This window comes from Macrotis lagotis, chromosome 2 (genome assembly GCF_037893015.1).
Source record: "Macrotis lagotis isolate mMagLag1 chromosome 2, bilby.v1.9.chrom.fasta, whole genome shotgun sequence".
Taxonomy (NCBI): Eukaryota; Metazoa; Chordata; class Mammalia; order Peramelemorphia; family Peramelidae; genus Macrotis; species Macrotis lagotis.
In genome coordinates this window covers 105,604,682-105,631,000 of record NC_133659.1, presented here as the reverse complement: position 1 = coordinate 105,631,000, position 26,319 = coordinate 105,604,682, and the positions used below count along the sequence as shown (strand labels likewise).

The 26,319-nt window shown below is 41.3% G+C and overlaps 1 protein-coding gene across 2 annotated transcripts; it reads left to right on the top strand.

The window, feature by feature from the left end:
- Positions 1–384: 384 nt before the first annotated feature.
- BLACAT1 (BLACAT1 overlapping LEMD1 locus) lies at positions 385–25,979 on the top strand. 2 transcript variants are annotated; one of them, XR_012475684.1, is made up of 3 exons: positions 385–834; positions 14,847–15,059; positions 20,334–25,979. XR_012475684.1 is itself a non-coding variant. In XM_074222489.1 (2 exons), the coding sequence occupies exon 2, from the start codon at positions 14,885–14,887 to the stop codon at positions 14,984–14,986; it is 102 nt and encodes a 33-aa protein (XP_074078590.1). In that variant the 5' UTR covers positions 386–834; positions 14,847–14,884; the 3' UTR covers positions 14,987–25,938. The 2 variants fall into 2 exon arrangements, 1 of the variants encoding a protein (XP_074078590.1); XM_074222489.1 differs by having other exon boundaries at positions 386–834; positions 14,847–25,938.
- The last annotated feature ends 340 nt before the right edge of the window (positions 25,980–26,319 follow it).

Here is a 26,319-nt window from a genome sequence, read left to right as displayed (position 1 = left end):
GGGGATCTGTGTCGAAAAAAGGATATAATGGAAACAGTCAACTAATCACTCCTCAGGAGAGATTATTCAACTGGGAAAGATTAGTTTAATATGCGTCTATTTGGAGGGAAGACTAGTGGTTAGGGAAAGGGGTGGGAGGGAGGTCACAAACCCAAAGGAGTAGAAATGGGAGGTGGTGTTGGGGAGAGGGGGGAAGATCAAGAATCAGGATAGGGGACCCCAGGAAGCTGCCTTAGGTCTCATGTCCATAACAAAACAATAACAACAAGCATGGAGTGGGGGAGGCAAATAGTTCTGAAGGGAAGAAAGGAGGAGAAAAAGAAAAAAAAAGGCATAACAGGGAGATGTGAGTAATACACAGGATACAGAGGGAATGAGATCAAAAGGGAGTGGATACAGAGGTTTGTGCTTCACAGACCAAACAGAGGGCAGCTCAATGAAACCTTTGTTATTCAAGTACCCTAGAGTCAGGGTTCAAGGAATACCTGACCTGGACTCCTCCCTGGTAACCGCCCCTCTGCTACTGTAAACCCAAGCTCCCGGTTCACTGGAGGAGACAAGAGGGAGAAGAGTGGGAGGGGTGGATGTGTTTAAAAAATTAGTCAGGCTGATCTAGGCACTGCCCAGATTGGATGGTGTCTGGAAGGGAGGAGGGGGAAAAGACTTGGGAGGTAAAGGAGGAGGACTGGCTGACCAAGGTCCGCTCACCCCAGGACCAGATAGAATGTGGAAGTAATTCTCGATTAAGAGAAATAGAAGAAAGGAGAGTGAGAAGTGCTTCATCAAGCAATGCAAGGGGACCTCTTGGGAGCTGTGTGAGTTGCCAGGAGCCAGGTGAGCTAACTGCCGACCCTAGGGATCATCTCTCTTGTTCTGCACTTGGGAAGAAGAGAAGGAGAGGGAGGGAGAAAGGGGATTGAGGGGAAGCTGATTGAGGAGAGCCCTTGCCCGCCACCCTGGAGTGAATCTTGGAGTTAGGGAATGCTGAAGCAGGGAAAAGAAAGAATAGAAGAAGTGTGAAGCCTGTGGATTGGATTCCTTCTGGTAGATGATATGAATGAGGAACATGGAGGGTCCTGAAGTCAGCTCTTTAGGCTAAGAAAGAATCTGCAGAAAACATGAAATCCCATTAGAGAGAAGATACTCTTGCCAAAGTCTGGGAGAGTTTGACAAAGAAAAGTGTCCCCATGAGTCTAGACATTGATTGCAAACATGGGGATGGAAAGAAATCTCTTTCTAGGGTAGATGTCTCCCTGGGAGAAGTGAAAGTCATTTGGTGGGCAGCTGATAGCAGTGTCCAGGTTCCGATGGGCATGCAATGCCTGCGGTGTGAGTCCAGCTGTCTCTTTCTAGCCATTACTAGGGCAGGTAAGGAAGGAGCTGTGCTATGGAGTTCAGGATCCCATGGACATTCCTGGAAGCCAAATAAGGAGGAGCAGCTGGGAGGCCCCTAGCCAGTGGTTTCTGAGAGATTGTTGCTAACAGAATGCATTATCAGGATAAGAAAAAAGAAAACAGCCAAGCTTTCCAAGATCCTGTCTCACTAATGGAGTCAAGAACAGAAGTCTCCCCAGTACTCTTAGATCTGAAGCCACATAGGGAGTTCTCTCTCAGCTCTGCCTGTTGCTTCAACCCTGATGCCATGAATGAGAGTGGCTTAATTATTCATGTTTGCCAATTATATAACGAAGAAAAGCAATCATTCCCTACTACCTCCACTACCATTGCCTACTTCCCCCCACTACTGTTATCAGGGACAGTATAGATCCTCCAATATCCCTCAGTAGCTAGTATCTTAAGTCCCTTAGAAACACCACCAACCTCTCCCCACCTTCTCTACTTTCACTCTAGGTCAGAAATAACTATTCTCTCCTGAGAAGCCCTTGAAAGGATGAAATGTGCATCCATGTTAACCTAACACTGAAAATCTAGGGTGGGGGGTTCTTAACATGGATCTAAATATGGATGAATTTGTTTTTAAGTACTATATTTTGAGTACTATATTTCAGTATAATTGGTTATTTTTGTAATCTTCTGAATTTTATTTTATGTACTTCAAAACATTATTCTGCTTCACTATAATCTGTCAAAGGGGTCCATGCCACACACAGACACACACACACACACACACACACACACACAGCTCTCCTCGGGTAGGTTGGCACTCCTAGGTCTGCCAAAGCTTGAGGGCTCTGGGAAAACTTGATCCATCTCCACAGAACTCAAAAAGGATGGGAAGGTACCTTTCCCTAATCCCAATTATTGCCACCAAATGGACTAGAAAGGGTTAATGTGTGTAGGGACCTATAACATCTGGGGCACAGGGGCAGTCTAACATTGAAAGAATTCATGTTCTGGGGGAAGGGGGTAGGAAATATTGAGATCTCCAAGGCAGGGGGTTTGAAGCTAATTAAGGGAATTAAAAAGTATCCTTTATGGCCAGGAAGCCACCATCACCACCTCTAATAGCCCAGAGTGACTACCATTGTGTGGAAGCTTTTGTGGAACAGAGAACTGAAGACTCATTACAAGACTGGCTTTAGTATTCCTGGGGCTAGGGTTGGAGGACAAAAGTGAAGAATGTTACTTGGGGGGCCTTGGACTGAAGCCAGGGTAATCCAGTTCTGGGAGCCTGAGGAATGGTGGGGTGGGATAATTTTCTCAGGTATACCCAACAACCCATTTCCTTTGGATTTACCACCGACGGATCCTCCCTTAGCTCTCTGCTGTGGCTTATGGCTTTTCATTCCTATGTGATTGCTGTTTCCAATTCATGTAGGGCTAAAAGCCATGGGCTACAGGGAGGGGAGAGCCTCCTCTTCTGACAGCTCCTGCGTCTCCCCTTGGAACCCAAGTTCTGAGCTTCACTGGGAAAAAAGGGGGCACTGGAACCCCCAGGGTTCTAGTTTGGGCTGGTGATGGAAGGAGGGCAAAGATAGATTTATATAGCAATAGTATAAAGAATGCTGGAGTCAGAAGCTAAGAGTTCTGGTCCTAGCTTTGTCACTAACTCAATGAGTGTGCCTTGGGCAAGTAACTTAGCCTCTCTAGAACTCACTTTCTTCATCTATAAAATGGGTGGATTGACCTAGATCTTTTTTTATAAATCATATTTTATTTTTTTCCAACTATATGTAAAGATAGTTTCCCACATTTATTTTTTATAAGATTTTGAGTTGCAAATTTTTCTCCCTCCCTCCTTCCCTTCCCTCACCCCTCCCCAAGATGGCAAAAAATTTGTTATGGTTTATACATGGGAAATCATGGAAACCTATTTCACCATTAGTCATATTGTAAAGGAAGAAGCAGAACAAAAAGGAAAAGCCACAAAAGACAAAAAAAAACCCGAAAAGGTGAAAATAATATGCTTTGATCTGCATTCAACTCCATATGAACAAGATTTTTTTTTGTAAGGAAGAAAAGTGTGTCATTAGGAGTTAAAAGGCCTATGTTCAAATCTCTGGCTCTGTCACTAACTATCTACATATCCTTGGATGAGTTCTTCAATTCTCTAGGGCCTCAATTTCCTGAACATTAAAGAAAAATGGGGGGGGCAGGGATTAGATTTGATGATATCTAAGGTTGGTTTCAACCCTAAATCTATGAGCTGATGGTTGTTCCCCTCCCATCTTTCCCAAATAGAACATAAATTCCTTGAGTACAAGCACTGTTTGGGGTTTTCTTTTTATTCCTGTTGCTTTATACTTAGAGGATGTTTAAATGTTTGCTGCCAGAGGCTAAGTAGAAAGTGGAGCATCTAAGGTGCCAAAATTCTGAGATTTCTGACTCAGGTTATAACTACTGGCACATAGCTCAAGACAGGAGAGATTTTTTTTTTAGGCAATCAGGAGAATTTTAAATCAACTAGTGCCCTAAATCTCCAAGGTCATTGTAATAAGATCATGTAATTACAAGGGACTTCAAAGGTCATCTGGTTCAAGTTGTCCCTAAAAGATGAATTTCTTCAAGGATAATCTCCCTAAAGCAGGCATCCAAACTTTTGAAAAAGATCTTTAGATTGGGGAAATACCATTTGCTGAGACAGTGAGTTCCATATCTGGACAACTCTAAGGATTAGGAAAACATTTTGTAAGTGATAATAATAATCATGAATACATGCCATCCTCATTATCCTCATTCTCATTTATAGAACCCAAATTGGTCTATTGGTGCATCCAACCTATTTAGTCACAGTTCTGCCTTCTAGGGCTGAATGGTTGATTGGTTGGTTGGGGAGGGGGTACTTGTCCTTTGGTAACTATTAGCACAGTGGGTATAGCTTCAGCTCTGGAATTAGAAGGATCTGAGTTCAAATCTGACCTCAGACACTTGACCTTGGGCAAGTCATTTAACTCTGTTTGGCTAGCATTCTGGGCCATCTCCTGTAGAACCTGATTCATATAGGATCAAGGAGAAAGTGAGACTGGTAACTAGTATAGCACTTCCTCACTCAAAACCAATTCACTTGCTTGTCATGGCGTGACCTCCCTGATGACATGATCTTCTTCGAGAATGAAGGACAAACATCATCATCTTGTCCTTCATTATGAAAGACCAAAATGACATTACTACGTTAGAGACAAGTTTCAGTGTGTCCAATATGATCAGAACAACATGAGTTTGGAATAGCTTATGTGAATACCTGAGTTGTCAGTGTAATCCCTTGTTCAAATGAGGAATAGTGTCTAGAAGAAGGAAGATGCATCATTTGGAGAGTATCGGGGCAAGAGAAACTGGGGGAGCGGTGAGAGGACCAGAGACTGTACCACTTGAGGATTGACTGAAGAAATTGGGGATGTTTAACTGGTAGCGGAGAATACTTGAGAGGGAGGGGAAGACTGATTTTGATTTTCAAAGTGTTTCAAGGTTGTCATGTAGAAGAGAGATTGGTCTTGTTTATTTTGTTCCCAGAGGATAGACCTAGAATCAATGGGTGGAAGCTACAGAGAGGCAAATTTAGGCTCAATATTAGGAGAGAAAAAAACCCCAAGAAGTAGAACTGTCCAACAATGGAATGGACCTTCTCAAGAGGTGGGCTTAAGGGAATCACCAGTGAATTCTACATAGGTTCAATGACTATGCGAAGGCTATTTGATGAAGATATACTTTTTCAGGTATGAGTTGGACTTACTGAGTTCTAGTCTATTGAGACATACTTGAAAATACTTTCTATTTCCTTTCTAACTCTCATATAGCTTCAGTCAATTTTTTTTCTTAAAATGTAGCTTTCAAAATTGAACTGGTTGCTCCAAAAGTACTCTGATTAGGACAGGGAACAGTGGGGCTATCACTGACCTCCTTCTGGGCACTGTACTTATATGGTGGTCTCTTGGGTCTGTCAGTTCATCATATACTTAAGTGCTTAATAAGGGTAAGGTGTTGTGCTAGGCAGTAATCATCAAAAAGAAAATCTAAGAAAACATAGACCATGCCCACATGGAGCTTCTATTTTCCTGGTGGGACATAACATATAAAATTTAAACATGTTATATCATATTGTATCACATCAAATCACATATCTACACATATAAATAGACAGTAATTTGAGAAGAGAGATAGCACTAATAGCTAAATGGATTAGAAAAGATTATCTGTTGGCAGCTGAACTATAAAACCTTGAAAGGAGCTAGGATTTCTAAGAAGTGAAATGGGAGTTGATCTTTGAAGAAGAACAGAAGAGTCACTCCTGAGAGCAATTTAGTACACTATTTAAGTGAAGGCAATATGGTTTAAAGGAATGTAGATGAGGAGACAGATCAGAGAGGAAAGGGTGTTAAGGTGGCAGATACTAAACAAGGGCAAGACTAGTTTTTCTAGTTGCAATGTCACACTTGTGAATTTCTTCTGAGCTTATGGAATACAAAAATCTCCCAGGTCTTTTAAACACAAAATGTATGTTTGTTGGTTTTGTTGTGTGTTATATTTCATATATGTAGTATAATAGAGTTTTTGAACCTAGGTACAAGATTTTACATTTATTCCCATCACATTTCATTTTCTTTGCCTCATCCTACCATTCTAGTCTGGTAGAATGTGTTTGGAGCACCATTCTGTCATTCAGTAAGCCTTCCCTTCCAACTTTGATTTGGTAAGCATGTCATCTACATAGATCTATCTATAGATAAAATAGGGAATGGATTAACAGCTTTAGCTGACTTCACTACTTCCCCTTTTATGGTCACTGACCAGAATCTTCTAAGTTCCTTCTATATCTTCCCTGCACAAAACATTTAAAAGTATAAAGCAGTTGGGGGTGGCTAGGTGGTGTAGTGGATAAAGCACCGGCCCTGGAGTCAGGAGTACCTGGGTTCAAATCCGGTCTCAGACACTTAATAATTACCCAGCTGTGTGGCCTTGGGCAAGCCACTTAACCCTGTTTGCCTTGCAAAAAACTAAAAAAAAATTATAAAGAGGTTGAAAAGATGGGCACTGTGCCATCCATAGAAAGAAAAAAGAGACTCATTGTAGAATTTGTGGTTATAGTGAGGGTCCTGGAAAGGCAGCACATTCACCTCTTGCTTAGAGAATTCTGGTGTCACTTTGTGCAGGAAATTTTCTCTCCTTGCCCCTCCTCATAAAGATGATTCTCCCACTAGACCAGGTCACAGATCATTTCTACACCTTAGGCAAGGCTTGAAAAATTTTTGTCCCTTTTCTCTGAAACTATACTCTTTATTGGATGCTTAAAGTCTTTGTTATATAATACAGCTCAATTTACCACAAAATAAATACTTACTTGATACAAAAAGCATAATTTCTTGAATTAAAATATGTACAGTTGTAAACAGTAGCAGTAAAATAACCCTCTTTCCTCTTCACTCTCCATTTCCACTCCCACCTGTTTCTCTGAGATTATTTACCTTATAGCAGCATGGAGCAGTGGATTAGAATCCAAGCCGAACTCCAGTGAGGAAGAGTTATGTTCATATCCTACTTCTGCCACTTATTAGTTCTTTGACCTTGAGAAAGCCACTTTAACTCTGAATCTTGTTTTTTTTGCATGTAAAATGGACATTATTATACCTGAAACTTCTGTCCTATGGGGATGTTGTGAGACTCAAATAAGATAATGCATATTATAAGATAATGTATCAGTTATTATTATACTCCTAATTGGAACCTGACCCCTTGCCCCAGCATCGAAACCATCTAGCCATTCACTAGAGAATTCCCTTCCTGCTTTGATCTGAGCAACTTTACTCTCAAGCTGAAAGCTTCCAGGAGACAGAAAGGAACTTGGGATGAGTGACTACAGAAATTATCTTTACCTTCACTCTCAACCTCATATTCATCTATGCTATGAGTAACTACCAAAGAGAATTTGCAAGGGGTATACTTCTGAGGAGATCTGAGGGAAGACATATGTCCATAATGTCACTCATGGGACCAACTCCATAGCTCTTTAGTTACTATCTATTTCTCTTTATTAGGACTAGATATAAAAAAAGAAAAAATTAGAAAGATATCCCATCCAAGACTGACTGAGATTAGATAATGGAGATAGCCAGGCTTTCCTGGAGCTCAGCACCTCAGATGATGCTCAGCTTCTTTCTTTGATTTAGAGTCCCCAAGGATGAATGGTGGAAGAGAGAGAAATCAGTATTCATAGTATCTCCCAGACTCTAAGTTCCCTCTCTTTCAGAGATCTGTACCTTCCCTAATAAGTTATCTGCCTTTCCCTGGAGAATGGTCTGTTCCCTTCATGAAATCTAGCTTTCTTCACCTACCCTATCATTCATCATCAGGGTCTACTTTCCTGGGTGAACTGAGTCCCAGGAATCTTGTTTCTGAGCTTTCTGGGAAGAAGACAAGGACTGCTCAGAGGTTATATCTCTTAGAGTTCTAAGGAAGGAAAGAAGAAGCCAGAACTGAAGGTATGGAGATCATGTCAGAGAGAATAATTAAAAAAAAAAGGCATTTGAGGGGTGGCTAGGTGGCACAGTGGATAAAGCACCAGCCCTGGAGTCAGGAGCACCTGGGTTCAAATCCGGTCTCAGACACCCAACAACTACCTAGCCGTGTAGCCCTGGGCAAGCCATTCAACCCCACCTGCCCTGCAAAAAAAAAAAACACCTAAAAAAAGGCATTTGTGTATTTTAGGCAAAGTCTGGAAATGATGTCTCCCTCACTGGAAAACTGATTCCTATTTTGACATGGGACTGGAGACTTTTGAGTTTTCTCATATGTGATGTGACTTATTATACACACAAAATGTATGTACCATGAACAGGGGAATATTGCTATCTATGCAAATTTGTAAAATTGTTAGCATTTTAGTGAACAAATTTTTATTAAATTCCTATTATGTTATACTTACTACTGGGGATACTAATGGGGTGGGGGGAGGGAACAGTTACTGCTTTTGAGAAGCACAGTATGTTTTTATAGCATTAAAAATGTCTTCGTTGTGTCCTCCCTGAAGTTGGAACCTGAGGGCTGCCAACCTTTCATACTCTTGGTCTGGTCTTTGGAGAAGTGCCAGGAGAATAGCATTAAAAGAGAGCTAGGGAAATGGTTACAGAGCTAGGCTCCATCAACCCTAACAACAAAAACCTGGCTTAAAAGCCACCCCCATCAATCACATCTGCTCTTAGGGTCTTCTAGAACAGGGCCAGAGTTGAATTGGAGAGGATGAACCAGATCCAAGCATCTTATTCCTGATTCTTGGCCTATTCTAACCCAGTAGGATCAAGTGTACTTAAGGAGCATGGATCCTCTGTCTTCTGAGGATCCACAAACAAAATGTTCCCTGTCTAGGTAAGTTAAACCTTCAATCATCCCAGATTCTGCTATCTCTCCTTTCTCATTAAAATCTCCAAGCAAGTCAATTCCATGACATTCTTTAGTAGTAGGATCTCCCTGTTTAACAACTCTGACCATGAGTGCTGATCAAGATTTAGTCTGAATTCCTCTTGTATCTATCAGCCCATGTTTTGATGGAGATGAAATCCTGGTCCTCCAACCCATCTTGTCCTAGATGTGAATACTATTAGAAAAAGCACCTTGGCCTTCTCCCTCTAGAAAAAAAAAAAAGGGTTAGCCTAGATGAACTCTAAGCTCTTTTCTAGGTTTAAAATGCCACATTCTATATTCTTAGCTGCAGCTCTGTTGCAAGCTGACAGTAGAACCAATGATCAGAGCTCAGAAGGGTGTGGCAACTTTCACTGAGCAGGAAAGGAAAAAACCCCAGAATGTCAGCATACAAGGACAGAACTTCAAGAGTCTAGGTCCACTATTGTGTCCATGCTCCCCACAAAGTACCAAAATAGCAGGCACTGTTGAAGGGACACTGTAAGGGGGAAGAAGGAGGAATGGGGTGGGGGGGGTGGATTTTGAACTGCTCTCTAGTAGAATCTAGAAAAAGAACTCTCCTTTTTCTTTTCCATGATTGAGTAGGTGGGAAAGGAGTCCTAAAATGCTGGGGGAAAGAGGTTGCTTTCCCTTGAGTTGAGGGGTCTTTTCTGACCAGGAAGAAGTCTCCAAGTCCCTCAGGAATGAAGGTGTTTTCAGCAAGAAGGAATCAGGGTCCCTTTCTCAGTTGGGCTGAGAAAGAGTTAACCTCTGAAAAGAGCCCAGGCTTGAGCCTGGTGCCCAGCTCCTGCCCCAGCCCCTGCCAACCATGAGAAGAAGCCTTGGGATCTGTAGTCAGTGCCACCACCTACCCCTGGCCTAACAGTTTATCAACATCTCCTAGCAGACTACAGCTCCCAGAAACCTACTCTGAATAGGCTTTGGGGGAACAAGGTGGGGGAGGTGTATGGGGAGCGGTGGCAGCAGGAGATGAAGGGAGAGGGAGGAGGTGGCAAGACAAAACCCAATTTTCCCCCCTTCCTTTTTAATTCTTTCTTCTGGTGTGTCTGCTCCACCGCCCGGCTAATCCCCCAAATCCGGTCTCCTAAGCTGCAGCTGCTTCCCTGCCGCAGTGATGAATGGCTCAGGGAGGGAAGGTGAATTCATATTTTAATTACCGAGGTGCGATACCAAGGGGGATCTTGGGGAGTTTGCTTCTCTAGAGCTGGGGAGGGGGATAGAGTTAGCTCTGTGCATGAGGGCATGACCACAGGATCCCCCCCTCTTCATCTAGGGGCATCTCTTTCTTATTTGATTCCTGATGGGGTGGGAGGGTAGTATCTTTCCAGGGAGTTACTATATTTCTTTCTCAAGAAAGAAGTATCTCTCTTACTTCTCTGCTAATTCATTGCATGTCCCATTACTTGCTTCTAAATATCCCCACCCCCATCCTAACACAGACACACTCAAGGCTTTGAAAGGGGGCATATCTAATATCAGAGAGATCCTGGAATTTGGTGACTGGGAGTCTGAGGATCTGCTTTCTTTTTGGCTTGATCAGGAGCCTGTTCAGCCTGTTTTCTGTAGGTTTTCCCATCTGCACAATGGGGGTGGTATACCATCTCCCCACTCATGCCAGAGACAGAAGAAAGGAGAGGAAGGGGGAGGAATGGAGACAATATCTGGCCTGAAGGGACAGGTGGTTGGGGTGGGCAAGGGAGCACCTAGCCCAGCACATGCAATACAATCTAATATTTGGTTTATTATATTGAATTGAATTGCAAGGGGCTTAGGGGAGGGAGCGAATAAGTAGTGATTTCTCCTGGCTGTTTGGAATGATGCTTTCCTCATCTTTACAAACCATCTCTGGACTATTGAATAGTATATTGCTAAAAGAGTATTTTAGATCCTCACATCAAAGACTGTTTTGGGCCACTGAATACTGGTGAAAATCTTTAAGGAAAAACCAGGGAAGAGAAGCAGGACACAAGTCACTGCTGAGGCTTTGAGGACAAATAGAATTTACCTTCCATTGCCCAGGGTCATATTCTCTTTTGGGTAGATTATACCTGTCACCACCATCCTTCTACTCAACCCATTGTGTCCCTTCAGTTTTTCCTGCTCTGGGCTTTGGGGCTCTTTGTTCATTAGTAATATGTTGTTAGTAAATTATAATTACAAGATGAAATGAGATTTTAAAAAATTGTCAATTTTAAATACTCCAATCTCCTGCTGTATAAGTGCAGATTAAAAAAAAAACTATTGAAAATCAGACAGGGCGATAGACCCTTCATATAGAATCAGAAAAAAAATCCCCAAGTCCCTCAGGAATTAAGAGCATTTTCAGCAAAAGTTAACCTCTGAAGAGAGCCTAGGCTTCTCTAGGCTTGAGTCCAGTGCCCATCTCTTGGCTCTGTCACTTGTCTATAAATAAAGTGACAACAGGATAAAATTCAAATAAAGATGAATTTATCTTAGAGTGATTTCTGCCAGTGGAAACCAGGAAAGGGGCTGTAAACTTATATAATACTTTATGGTTTGTAGATCACTTTCCATACATTATCTTATTTGAGTCTTCAATCAGGTGAAGATGCTATTTTCATCTCCATTTTACTGTTATTACTTGAGGGGTTCTATTTCTTGACACTGTATTTGAGAGTCAATGGGAGGGACATAATGGGATTGGGTCTTCTGGGCTCTTCTCCCAACCAAGGGCTTCAGGATCAACTGGAGAGATGGTCACTGAGAAGGTCCAGGGGTCTGTGCTAGAATAGTTGGCATTTTGTACCTTACTAGGGCGTTAAATTTAGGAGGAGGCTTACGGAAAGTACTATCTGTAAATAAGGTTTTGTTTCTCATTTTCAGCCTTTTTTGATATATTCGGGAAAGGACATTTCTAAAGAGTCAGACAGTATAAGAGGAAAAGGGAAGGTAGGAAGGATGGGAATGGAGTTAAAAAGTTCTCTATTCTAGGCTCAGAGGAAGAATAGCTGGATATGGGGGAGAGAATCCTGTTCTCTCCCTTAACACAAATTCATACAGTGTTCTAGGTAAGAGATCAGATGAAAATAACCAGCTCTTTTTCATTAGAGGCCTCTTTCCCCCAATCACAAAGGTCACCCAACAAGATGCTCTCCTTTCCATCTGGCCAAAACAGAACTAAAATGCCTATAGCGAGGAAGTCAACAATGACATTTCAGAGAGCCTTGGACCAAACTTCAGAGCTTCTGGATCATTCCTTCTTTCCACTGCTACTGTCTTACTGCAACTTGTCATTCTAAACTTTCCCACCTGATTCATGTGGAGTTATTCTTAAAAGGACAAGACTTTCATATTTTGCTGCATGCATTCTAAGATCCCAGAGAAGGCGCTGTTGTTAATGGGGGCAGGATGGAGAAAGAATCATATTTTAAGTGAGAAACTGAACTGGCAGAAAAGGGACAGGGAAGTACAGGAGAGGGATGGCTATATAATCAAGTCGAAAGGTGTCAGAGGAACAGCCTAGGAAAGCAGAAAGGAATTCCTGTCAATACTATTTCAATAACTAATAGTTGTATAGCTCTGTCCATAGTTTTCCTTTGTTGATTTCTACCTGTATTTTTGCCCTTACAATTTTAATAATACTTTGTTGATAGAGGATGGACTAATCCAAGCAGGACACATTGGAGGATTACTATGGGTTCCTATAGCTATCCCCTAATCCAAAATCCTTAAAAGCATATGGTCAGACCCCTTTACCTACCCCCATTTACATCTTAGTTAGAGATTGAGTTCTAAAAAATGTTCAGTGTTAAGATCTGCATAGTCAGCCCCTGGCATTTTTGAGCTAAAGAAACCAAAGCCCAGAGAAGTTCTCTGACAGTCCCAAAGTGACTCAGCAGTGGAGCTAGGAATAGCAAGCCAGGTCTCCTGACTCCTAGTATACTCGGTGTCTAAATTGGTGTCTGTCTGTCTGCTTCTTCTCTCTCTCTAGGTTTGTCATGGGAAAGCTCCTTAGATAGCTACAGTAGGTACATCTAGAAATATAGTAGTTTTGTCTCCACGCTCTATATATATCCTGGAGATTGCTCTCTGGTTTCTATATTTACTCCAGGCGAGTGGGTGTATGAATAGCACTAGAAAATGGATTATTAAGTAACTGGTTTCCCTGCCTGGATTCACTAAGACTCAATTGCCTGCCCATCCTAGCCAGCCATTGGAAATTTATTGTACCTATTAATTATAACCATTAACTACAGCTGGTGAAATTTTTATAAGGAAGACCCTGGTGACTCTGTCGTCCTTGCAGCAAATTAACTGGGAGAGGGTAGGAGGGGAAGAGTCCCATGGGCACCTTGGGCCCCACTGTGGGTGACTTTTGATTGGGGAAGTTCTTGCCTAACCCTCTGTTCCTCTGTGTAAAGAAGCATAAGGGATTTTTTTTCCTCCAAAAGGAAAACAGATCAGGGCAGACTTGAACTTCTGGATTTAAATCGGGCTCTGACTTCAGTCCAGCCCCTAGGACCACCTCTATAGTCAATCCAGTTTGAACCTGCTTCCAGATACTGGCATCAAGTAGACTCAGTGGGGCTTTGAGAGGTGTTACTTGTGGGGGGGTTGGCTCCAGTCTATGTTACAAAACAAGGAAGTAGGGCTGATGATGCTTAATTATAGCTTTTCTGGAGTCTCAGGATGGTACAGTAGACAATGCTGAATGTGAGTCAAAAAAGTCTGGATTAGGAGGCAGCTAGGTAGTGAAGTGGAGAGAGCACTGGCCCTGGGGACAGGAGGACCTGAATTCAAATCGGATCTCAGACACTTAATAATTACCTACCTGTGTGACCTTGGGCAAGTCACTAAAACCTCACTGTTTTGCAAAAACAAAAAAAAAAATTCTGAGTTTGTATCTCACCTCTGAGACTAGTTCTCTCACACAGTCTCTCAAAACCATTCCTCATCTGTAAGATGCAACAATATCTTTAAAGGGCAGTTGTGGGCATGAAATGAGATCATTGCTTAGCTCTGGAAAGAACCTTAGAAACTTATCAAACAATAAACATTTATTAAGCACCTACTGTGTATCAGCTGTGAAATAACAGAGAAAGGGCCCTGGAATTAAAAGGAATTGGGAAAGGCTTTCTATAGAAAATGGAATTTTAGTTGAAACTTAACAGAAGGCAGAGAAGTCAACAGTTAGTAAGGAGAAAGGAAAAGAAATTGCAGACAGGAGTTCTAAAAAGGACCTAGCATCCAGTTTGGCTCTCTCAAATAAGATTAAGTGATTCATCTAAGGTTGTATATATATCAAATGACAGATACTGGATTGTGACAGATCCTTTAACTCCAAATCTGAAACTCTTTCTCATTATATCCCAACATACCTCATAAGGCAGTGTGATATAAGTGAAGAGAGGACTGGAGTCGGAGACAGGAAGGCATGAGTTCAAATGCACCAGTTATTTCTCTCTCAAACTTTCGGATTTGTCAAACACTTTCTTCACAATAGAAGCAAAAGTACTAGTATCCTCCTTTTAAAGAGAGAGAAATTAATACTGAGGTGTTGTGACTTGCCTATGACCACATGAGAGCTAGTAAAAATTGGAGGAAATGACTCAAACCAAAGTCTTCTGACTTGTCTAACACCAAGTTGCAAAAAAGAAAGAAGTAGAAACAGTACTCCTGGCTTGCAAATCAAAAATAATTTTTGGTCAACTTATTTCTCCATTCCCCAGCCACAGGTAGGTGTCAGTGAGCTGGGAGGAGAGAGAGGTTTTTCTTTTGACCACCCAGAATTTATTCAGGTTCTAACTGGAAACTAATATTTGCTGGCCTCAATCCTCCAGTTTTGCAGTTAACACCTGCAAACAGTCTCGAGGACTCAAGTTTCAGAAGCATTCCCTTATTCTTCCCTTTGTTTGGTCTAAGAGGAAAAAAAAAGAGACAAGTGAAGTCCAGTTGCCCTCATCTAAGGATAGGAGGGGTGCCCCAACCAGTAGGCTTCTAGGAACATTAACCGTAGGCTGCCTTGTGTCTTCCTGTCCTTTTTCTATTCCTCCTTCCCCCCTACTTCCCTACAGATCTCCTCCAGTGAATGGCCTTCAGCCAGGAGTAGGGAATGCCCCAGTTCACCTTTGCCTGCTTTTGTGGACTCCATGGCTTCTGCAAAATGAAGAGGAAGAAAGAAGATACCCATAGGCATCGGGAGACAGCAGTATGAGTGGAAACAAGGACTATACCGTTTGCCTGGTCAAGTTATCCCTTTGTCTCATCCTGAGTAACTCTTTCACCAGGTACCTTTTCAGATTCCAGATGTAAGACTCCAACCTGGGGGTTGGAACTTTGAAGTAGAAGATATAGTTTGTTCTTTCCACATGCTTTATATCCCTATGCCTCATCTCATTTAGCTCTGAAGGAATATTGGGACAGTCCTGGATGCAGAATGGAAGTGTTTGGGATGGTCTCAGGTGATCTGAGAAGTAGATACTTGACTCAAAGACAAAGCCAAGGGGTCCTTTTCTGTTCAAGCTGATTCAAAACCTAAATGTCCCCTCAATTAACCCCCCTTCCCACTTTCACCTTTCCTCTGTACCATCCAATCCTCCAGCCCATACCCAAGAACCTTCCTACTTGTGGGAGGTATGGCAAAGACAGGATGAAGATAACTGAAACATAGAAACTTCTGTCAGACCATCAAGAGATAGATAAGACTTCACAACACATGGAACACATATTCTACTCTGAGAATGAGAATTCACTGGAAGCAATACATTGAGACTGAAAGAAGAACATGAAGCCATGGACTGGGACAATTATTATAAAATCAACAAGGTGGGGAGATGGCCAACCAACTTCTTTTGATTAAAAACATGAAATTATCCCTTATTAGGATTGGGGAGGTTGGAAAGGAGACAATGTCTTCTTTGGTGGGTTTTAGTGGGACTAATGTAGAAAAAAATAACATTTTTCCAAGACCTAGGATGGATATTGGGGTTTAGAATTTTAGGGAGGAGCTTCTAAGGGCTGATGGGAGGACAATGGAAAGGAATTAGCTCCATGTCTATTCTTCCACTCTTCTTTTGGAAAAATCTTTTCCAAATTCTGTTTTAGGATTCACTGGAAGTTAGAGTAGACAAAGGTGGATGAAGGAGTCAAAGAGCTTTTAGCTGCATAACCTTTGTCCTTACTCTCAAGGTGTATTCCATTTCTATTGGGTTCTTTTTCCTCTCATCTTCGGTTGTTAACTTGGCTTCTTTCTAGAAGGCAGAAGTTTCTTTTCCAGCAGAGCCAATCAGTGTGGTCATCTACTTCCACAATTTCCAGGGCAGGGAGAATGATTTAAGCAATCCTGCCTTTCTGCTGAACCCATCTCTCCTTGTGTGACTATCTATCAGGGATTGACTGAAGACCCCTCTTTCTTCATAACCTCATCTGCTTACCTTTCCCTGTTCTTAAAGCCATAGTAAAAAGCCTAAATGCTGTGCCTTTGGGAAGAGATCTGGTGGGGTGAGGAGAGCCTTGAGATATGTAGAGATATGTAGTCATCCTTGATTTTCTTCCCTTGCCTAGGATTTAGTATCTGCCCTCCTTTCCCAAAATATAGGAGTCAAAGGAGGAAATAATTCCTTCTTTATATTGTTTTGTATGCAAATAGACTTTTGTCACTGTGCCTGAGACACTTGTCTGAAAGCTAGAGGGAATAAAAGAAAAGAAGGAAAGAAAGGAAAGTAGGGAGGGAAGAAGAAAGAAAGAATGGAAGAAAGAAAGGAGGGAGGGAGAGAAAAGAAAAAATTGAGGGAGGGAGAGTGGAAAAGAAAGCTATAGATAGATAAACAAATATCTTGCATTTGAAAGAATGCCCTTTCTCACTATAGGAAAGAGCCTGGAAACCATTTTTAAAAGTCAGGTGCTTGGAATTCAACTGGGAGAAAACCTTCCATTTAACCTAGATAAAGGGTAATTCCTTAAAAGCAGCCAAAAACATTACTGTGATTTCCCATCCCTTGGAGGTAGGTCAATTCCTTGGAGGCTCTTGAACAACTGAAACCTTGAAAGCTCTGGGTGATAGAAGTGAGTAAATCCTAAATCATCTGCCTTTACCAGGTCTGAGACTCTCTCTTCAGGGACATTTAGAGGAAATACTTGGATTATTTTCATGGAATTTAGGCTGCCTTTGTGGGGGTGGGGCAACTCTGAAAAGTTCCCCTATCTCCCAACACTTGGCCTAGTCCTGCAATATACCTTCCCCCTCCTTTATACCCAAATAGTTTAAACAGGATGTTCCCCAAAGAAAAGAGCAAAAAAGCAGAATTTAATGGATAGCAAAAAGAGAAACTAAGAATTCCTTCTGGCAAAAGTGTGGCAAAGAAGCTTTGAATATGAGAACACTGGGGAGGTAGGAAAATGAAACTTTCTGTAGGTCATCAGACCCTGAAACCAGAGATAGCTGTTGTGTTGTGTAGTAATTTTAAATGTTCTCATGAGTAGATTTCACTACCTTCCAAAACATACAATTCATATCCTGGTGATTACTTGGGCTTCAGGAGAATGCCAGTAGAATAGTTAAAAAGTCTTTATTTTATCCACAAAGCAGATTCAAGAAACATATACTGGTTGTCTCTTGAGTTCTGTGATGCCTTTTGAGACTGGGAGTCTCTTAAGGGATGGAGGGAGCAGAAGTTCCCTAAAGTCAAAAGTATTTCTGGGACAAGTCCTAGCTGACAGTTGAAGAAAGCAGTATAGTTCTTTAGCTGCTAAGCCTGAAGAGAAACATTATCCAGCTCTGTCCCTTTTTCAGAGCTGGGTTGAGAGTTATAAGAGGGAAGATTTAAAGGCCAGTATGGGCTTGCTGCTGCTCTGACTGCTGAAACTGAAATGAAAATAAGCCACATATAAACTCTTAGATTGCTCTGCCCACCTAAGATAATAATTTTTAGTGGCTTCTCTGGGCCCTGGTTTTCTTCCAATGAAAAGAGGGTGGCCATTCTCTTCCTTTGCTAAGAAAATGGTGGAGATGAATGTTCAGCCCTCTAACCCTTGAGAGAACTGAAAGAGATAAGATTAGAAGAGCAAAGACATAAGTGGTCCATGAAGATGATGGGAATTTTATTCTGTTATCACCCTAGAGATTTCTCTTCTACCTATTCTTTAGCCAACTTGCCACCTGCTGCTCTACTCTGTTTCTCACTTATTCCCAGAAAGTGAGGTAGAACTGTTTTGACCTTCCTTGCTTGGATCACTATCCTAAGTCAAAGTTCCTCTGCAGTTATGGTCTCCATATTATCTTTACTCTGTTCTGGATTTATTCCATGTCCATGTCAGGGTCAAGGGGGCTATGTGATAAGAGTGTTGGTTAATCTAAGGAAAATCACATCTCCCAGGTTCCATTCCACTGAATTTTTGTGTGAGCTGAGAGGATTCTTTTAGTTTCCCTGTGCCTTGGTTTCCCTATATGTAAGAAAGGGAAGGAATTGACTCTGTACACTTTCTCCCTACCCTGGTCCCCTCCCTTGCTATCAGCAGAAATGTGATTAGGACTTTTATGTGATTGGAATTCTTAGAATCTGATTGCTGTCCAGGGTCCTGGCTCAGGGAACAGAGGGGCAAAGGGATCTTAGGAGATCCCTAGCCCCTATCTCAGGTTGAATTTCTTGTACTTACATTGTATTTTCCCTTCTAATTTTCCAGGGAAGGGATTTCTGAATGTAAAGGGTGGGAATAGGGAGAAGATACATATATATTATATATGTATGTATATATATATACACACATATAATATTTAATGCAATAATTTAGTCAGCTGAAATATGAAGATAAAAATTTAGCCATGTCTAGTTAGTTCTTCACATCCTTTGTGCTCTAACCAGAGTGAGTGTTGGTCTGTGTTACTTTGGCATGGTGGGTTTGTGAGAAGGAATATATATTGGTATCTCTAAAAACATGGCAGGAGTTGAGGACACAAAGAACCGGTGCTCCTGTCCCTAGAATACCTCCAAGAAAATCCACGCTCTATCCATCCTTTCTTGCTAGAGACAAGCCTCTAGAAAGCCCTTATGACCTCTTTGCACTACCTTTTCTCCTCTCAAGCTCTGTGTTTGTGTGTGTGTGTGCACGTATCTCTCTCTGTTTCTCTCTCACACACACACACACATACACATATATGTTCATATATCATACATTCACATTCATGGGTACTCTGCTCTCACAACCTTACCTCAATCCCTACATCTCCAGACATATTTTTTAGGTTCTTGACTGAAATTGCTTAAAAGAATAAAGAATCAAGAATCATTCAACCCTTTTCTCTGCCCCATCTGAGGAAAATACTAGCAAACTATTGAGATTCATTCACATAATTGTTAGTGAGTCCATAGTCAGATTGCACAAATTTATCCCCTGATTTCTGAAATGGGTAAAATGAAAGCAAAGAACCTGCCCCCTCTACTGACTAAACATGCATTTTGCAAATGGAATTTAGGGATAGCAATGATGGGGTTATAGGGTGGCACAGTTGAAAGGGAATTAGTAGGAGAGACTGCAATGACATGAAATGGATTTATAATTGAAACACCTGAGTTTCTAAGCCAGTGCCAGTTCTGACTCCTGTGGAGCCTTGGGCAAGCTCTCTTTCAGTCTCAGTTTTCCCCATCTACCATTCCTTTTCTTATCAGACAAGGGTTATTAGGTTTAATCTGATCAGATTGATCAAAATGGTCTGAATTTAGAGAGCATTATTTCATAGAATAATTGGACTTAGAACAAAATGGAACCTTAGAAAACTTCCAATCCAAACTCCTTATTTTAAATGAAGAGAGTATAACCAAAATGAGCCAGATAGTTTTGTGGGAAGCTCATAAGAAACTTAAGAGACTTTGGGGGTTTTGACCCCATAAGTTATGTGTAGGTGAAGAAAATGAGTAACTTGCCACACAGGTAAAAAGTCATAGACTTATGGAAAGGGAAAATGGAAGGGATCCTTGAGGTCATTTAGCCTAACCTCTCCGCCCCATTTTACAGTTGAAGAAGCTGATACTCAAAGTAGTTATATCTTGCCCAAGGTCACACAGGTAATAAGTATCAGAGCAAGGACTTGAACCCAGGGGTTCTGACTCTAAATCTAGTGGTTTTTTCCCCCACTATAACAATGGAATCCACCCCAATTTATAACCATAAGCCTTCTCCTCAAGTAGGGTGAGTGCATTCTTTGCTCTACTTTGCTAGACTAGTCCATGAGGTCTTAATATTCATTATAGGAGTAGCTATTTTTATAGCAGAATATGTATCAATTCATATATAAGGTAATTAACTTGATGTGGTTGATCCAAGAAATACTCAATCTCTTCAGCCATGGAACAATGGTTAGTCACAGATGATTTGTTAAACCCTCCCTTTTTTGACCCTTTTCCCCCAACTTTGGGGAAAGGAAAAAAAAAGAAAATGTAATAAGCTAATCCTTGTTAAGAATCCAAGTCTTTTGAAGGGACTTCAGTCTTGGACTATCTACTGAAAGATCCTACCTATACTTGGCCCCCTCTTGTAAATTGCTTTTTTCATGTTCTGAATTTTAGGAGCTTTGGAATATGAAGACTAGAAACTGTGAAGTAAAGAGTTGCAGTTCAATGCTGATGGTATCAGAACGGCTCTGTGTGGCAAATGGTGGGGCATGAGGTCAGGGACTTACCCTGGGAGATGTCTGTGAAACTTTGGCTAGGGATAAAGAAGCCCAATGAGCCCTGATGCTCTCTTTCTGAATATGGATAATCTTAATATTCCTATATAATGTTCCCTCAGGAAGCTTTTATATTTTGCACAAACATTAGTTCTTCAGCTTTTCCCAGTCTTCCCAGAGGAATATCTGGTCACTCCCTGCCCCCTTTTGAGGCAGTCCCTCCTCTATGCCAGTCACTTCTTATATTCCATCTAAGATTCAAAGTGGGGAGGGGGAGGAGAGAGATAAGGAAACAGTTGTCAGAAGGAGATGGCTGGACCCAGGCGAAATCCTCAGGACTCTCCCAGCCTCCGTCACCATGGCAACACAGTTATTTTTAGCCAGTTACTCATGATGCTGGGAGCGCTGACTCTCTCTGCTCCAGAGAGGCCAGACTGGCCTCTGCCCTTATCCTTCTGTATTGTCCCTCCTTTCAGAGTCCTGAGGTGGGGGAGACAAATGGAGGGGCAGGAGGCCTGCCAGGTGACCTCCCAGCCGGGCATCTCAATAGGAACACATTTCTAAGAGCTTTCAGTCCCCCACACCTTTGGTTCTGTCTGTCTTCAGAACCTAATTCCTAAATGATCAAATGTCCTCATCCTCTCTCTCTAGGCAGTTACCCCAGAGAAAAACAGCTGTCATTATAGGAGAGTTATCACTCAGTGGATCTGAATAATCTTTACCCTGGTGGTTAAGCAAGCTGATTCTGAGGGAGTTCCTTGCCAGTCCTCTGGGAAACATTGTCCATGTCCTGAAAGGACATAGAGAAATTAATTTGGATAATTAGCAGTCAAGTAGAATGTTACTGGGAACATGTCTGATAGCTTTCCAGAATTAAAAACAAGTAGCAAAGAGGACTAATGTCTTTCTTACACCCAAGATTAAGATTGTGGCCAGCTTTGGGGCTAGGAAATGGAATCATGGATTCCTTACCTTCACAAGAAAAATCATGCTTCCATTTTCCTTCTCTTTTCATAGTTCTGAAGCCTAGCTAAGGTTCTGAGAGACATAATTGGGAAAATTTACTGGAGGGGTTCTTTCTCCTCCTATTTACACCCTTCCTACATCTCATCCTTTTCCACCTTCCCCTACCCTCCTCTTCCAGGATGGCAGGGAACCCTTAGGGAGACAATGGTGCTACTAATGTCCCTCATTATTTGTTTGAATATTATTCAATAGTTCTTGAACCCAGCACATGGAGCTAGGGTGAGGATGCTTTTATGCAAAACATCTAAAACCCTGGAGTTTCCATGAAGCCACAGCCTCAGAGACAGATCTAGTTCCTGAACCAATAAAGTAGCAAACTAGGTCTGTCTCTTGCCCTGAAGTCTTCCTTAACCAGGTTACCCCCTCAATTAATTCATTTTCCTGGGGTAGCAGGGACCCATTTACTCGGGTTGTAATTGGTTTCCTTGTGGCTCACATTGTCCCTTTCCTGAACCTATGCACCTGAAGTAAGCACTTTTCTCATTCACGCTGAAAAGCATGCCTGTAAATGCTGCTCTGTTAATTGCTGTAATAAATGGACTTTATTATATTCCTTGCAGTAAATGGATTATGGTGTCATTGTAGATGGGGCCTCCATAGTTATTACACAGGGCAACCCATGGCAGCAGAAGGAGCAAAATATTGGCTGTTGTCAGTGCTGTGGAAAGGGGGGTGAGGGGCGAGGAAAGAGAACCAACTACCAAACAACCAAGAGGTAGCTGAATTGAAGCCCTGCATGAGGTGTCTAGAGACCTGCCTTCTGTGTGGCCATGGGGGCCTTCCCTGCTACAAGCCTTACTTTCTCTTATCTTTTATTAGAGGAGAATCAATCTTTCTGTCTCCTTTCTTCACAGAAAGGAGCAGCTGGATGGAATTGACTACTCTGGGGAAGAAAGGCATCTCACAGGACATAGATGCATATAATAATAAAAGACCCTTTATTTTCTTTAGAAAATATGAGAAAAGAAAAGACTCCAGGCTAAAGGTACTCCAAGTATGACTAGCACAAGGGTTCAGAAATGGGGAGTTTTTTTTCAGACATAGTTAAAATGAATTTTTTTAAAAAAGGAGAATGCTCCTAATTGAAAAGAAATTCAGAGAAAGTGAATTGGACACTTCTTGGGAGATTATAGGGTGAAGAACTGAAGACAATCCTGTTAAAGGTTTTGAGAGGAGACAAGGAATTCAGGCCATACACCCCCCATCCCACACACACATAGACACTCACACACATAAATATAAATACACATCAACATCTACTTTCCTATTCCAAACTCCATCACTGGCCTAGGAAGAGGATGAGAGCATTTGAAATATCAAATATGGGCAAATCTTGGTTGAGATTGAGCAAAGAATACTCTTGCAATGGTGGCCTCACAGGCCCTTTCCCCACCTCAGTTATCACAGTCTTCTTGATGCATTCATGTTTCCTCTCTTTTCATCTTAGCCTACCCATGAACCTGTAGGCACAGGCTAGCTCAATCCATTCACATCCCCAGCCTCTTTCTCCTGAATGAAAGTTAAGAAGAACAGAGACAGAGATCAATCTAGTAAATTTATATCTAGTTCAGCAGGGAAGTGTGTCTTAATTTAATTTATTATTTTATTAGAATGCATATTCCTTCTATTAACATAGATCCCAAGATTGGTAGATGAATTAATGAATTTCACTGACCAAAACTATAAAATTAAATAAATTAACCTTTGAAGCTCTTTGAACTTAGTTTAGTCCATTAGATGGGTACTCACTCAGTTGGCACGCAGCCTTCCAAGATGAAGGACTATTTTCAAATCACAATTACATATCAGAGGAGGACCTAAAATGGGGGATACTGGACCAAGAAAAGTAAAATAGAATAAATGCCTGAGAGACATGCAAACAAAATATTATTTGGGGTCCCAGGGTGGAAGATAGGAAAAGAGGTCACTAAGCAACTTGAAGGACTGGAAAGACATTTCCAAGAGAAAGTAGCAGTTGAGCTAAGTAATGCCATGAAATCAACTCTTTCAAACCTATCACTTGAGAAGGAGTGATAGTAAATGGCCTCAGGGAGTCCATTCTAGGCAGGGAAACAGCTGAGTAAAGGTTTGAAGGTAAGAAAATGCAGAATGTGTATGGGAAAGTCTAGTTTGGATGGAGTTTAGAGTACTTTTTCAAGGGTTGAGTATTGGGAAAGCAATCAAAATCATCAATTAAGAGATTCTTGGTAACTTTGGACAGAATAGTTTCACCTGAACTAGCAAGTCACAAGCCAGGTTACAAAGGGTAGAGGAGTTAGAGAACAGAGAGTAAGCAGAAGCAAAAGGTACAGACAACTTTTCCTAGAAATTTAGTTATGAAATAAAGTGAAGACATAGGATGAAACTTTGAGAGGATTTTAAGGTGAAGAGAGGGTTTTTTTTTTTTTGTTTTGTTTTAAAGGTAGGGAAGACCCAGGCTTGTAAGCAGCTAAGGGCAGAAGAAACTGAGAGGTCAGGGGGTACTCAAATATGGAAGGTATTGGTAGCTTCATGGCCTGGTGGATAGAGTGCTGTGCCCCAAAAAACTGAATTTAAATCTGTCCCCAGATACTTAATAGTTTGAAATTCTGGGTAAGTCATGGGCTGCCTCAGTTTCCTCAGCTATAAAATAGGGGTAATAATGATACCTTCTTTCACTGGATTGTAGTGGGGATCAAATGAGATACTTATAAATCACATAGCACAGTATCTGACAGATAGTAGGTGCTTAATAAAAACTTTCTCCATTCCCTTTCCTCTGAAGGCCTGGCTGAGAAATATGACTGAGTACACAGAGAATAGAGTCACTGCATGGTTTTGAGTAGAGGATTTACATGATTAGACCTAGATTTAAAGCCAGAAGGGACCTGGGAGATCAAGTCCTACCCCACTTCAGTGATCACCTAGGCTTGCTCAGGTCATACAAAAGACATTTCATTTGAGGCAAGATTAAGACCCAGGTCTTCCTGGCTCCTAGGCCTAGTGCTATAAATTTGGCAACAGAATGAAAGATAAAGGAGATGGGAGAGAAGAGAAAGGAAAGAGAGTGGAAGAAAAAAGAGTGGAAGAAAAGAGAGAGAGAGAGAGAGAGAGAGAGAGAGAGAGAAATATGTGAGGGAAAGGGAAGAGTTAAAGAGAGGATTGAGCTTTAAAATTTGAGAGTGGGTGAATAAAAGCACAGGGGGGAAGACAAAGAGAGGAACAGTATCTTGTTTAAAAATATTGGCTTAGATTTAGACATATTGCATTTAAGGTGCTAGTGGGTAGAATTTCTAGGTAAAAAGAAAAATGTTTTGTAGGCAGATGAAGATACACATCTAGAGAGGTGAGAACTGGAATCATCAACATAGAGGTTATAGTTGAAACCCTGAGAGTAAGAAGTGGGAAAAAGGGCTAAGGAAGGAATCTTAGGCAATATATTTTCCTTATGAGATGGTGAAGAGATTAGGAACCAGAGAAAGAATGTCTAGAGAGGTAGGAGAACCAAAGAGTTGGTGTCTCTGGTGCCTAGGGAGTAGAGCTATAAGGTAGGAGTGAGTTCTCAACACTTTCAAATGATGCAGAAAGGTCAAGGAGGATGAGAACTTGAAATGAGGTCACTAGTTTTACGATAGGAGCTTATCTATGACCTTTAAGTTCTGTAGCTTGGTGAGGAGGGAAGCCATGTCACATGGGGTTCAGGAGAGCTAGAAGCATCAGCTATAGATTAATTTTTCCCTTAAGTTTGATTATAGAATTTAGGAAAGAAATGAAACTACAGCAGATTGTAGGTTCCTCAAGAGGTGATCTTTGCTTTTGTCTTCATATGCCCAGAATTTAGTACAGTTCCTAGTACAGTTTTTAAAGCAACTTGTGATTTTATCAAGGACAGGAGCTCATTCTGAAGGACTTCTTTTATCAATACAGATTGATAACCCTCCTGTACCTTATAGTCTTAGAGAGTTGCCTAGAACATACATAGATGGAAAGACCCATAGAGAGAACATTTATATTCTATATACTATATGCAAGTGATAAGAATGCAAAGACAAGTAAGCAAGCCATTCTCTACCTGAGAGCAGCTGATATTTTAATATATAGGGAAGTCTTCTATCAGAAAACAACATATAAAGGAAGGCTGGGGAGAGAGCATGCATCGTTTGGAAACAGTAGCCAGGAAGTGATGGAGAGGCTAGTTCAGGAGCAGAAGTCAAAATTCTTAATTCTGACAAAAATACTGTTGTATGCATAGGGAAGGAAAAAGAGGAGAATTTAGAGCACAGCAAGTTTGAAAATGGTAGCCAGAAAGTGACTTGGAAGTTATTTGCCTTGGGTTCTTTCAGTTTTTCTGTATCTGAGGAAGGGTTTGAACCCAGTTCTTACTGACTCAGAGGTCAACTCTTTATGCTCTATTCCAGGCTGCCTCTCATCTTGTTTACCTTGGAATTTAATAAATGCTCTAAATGGGTTAAATATGTGTATGTATGTATGTGTGTATATATATATATATATATATATATATATATATATATATATATTTAAAATTACACAAAGGAGAGACAACATGAAATAAGGATAGAGGAACCTCTTTTGGAGGCAGGAAGACCTGGCTTTAGATACACACTGGTTATTTGACCAGGTTCAACTCCTGTCAGTGCCCCTCCTTACACAATGAAATCACAGGTTGGTTAAAAACAAAAGTGGTTTATTATCCACATTATTTGAGGATGTTTCTATAATGGGAATAACCAAAAATGAAATCACAGATGTGGACCCCCAAATACATGTGTGTGTGTGTGTGTGTGTGTGTGTGTGTGTGTGTGTGTGTGTATAATAGCTGACTCTCTTGCTCAAATCCCTTTATGACCCAACTGGCTTAT

Excerpts from the sequence above, each read along its gene's own strand:
- BLACAT1 (XM_074222489.1), top strand. The coding sequence starts at position 14,885 with ATGCCCCAGTTCACCTTTGCCTGCTTTTGTGGACTCCATGGCTTCTGC.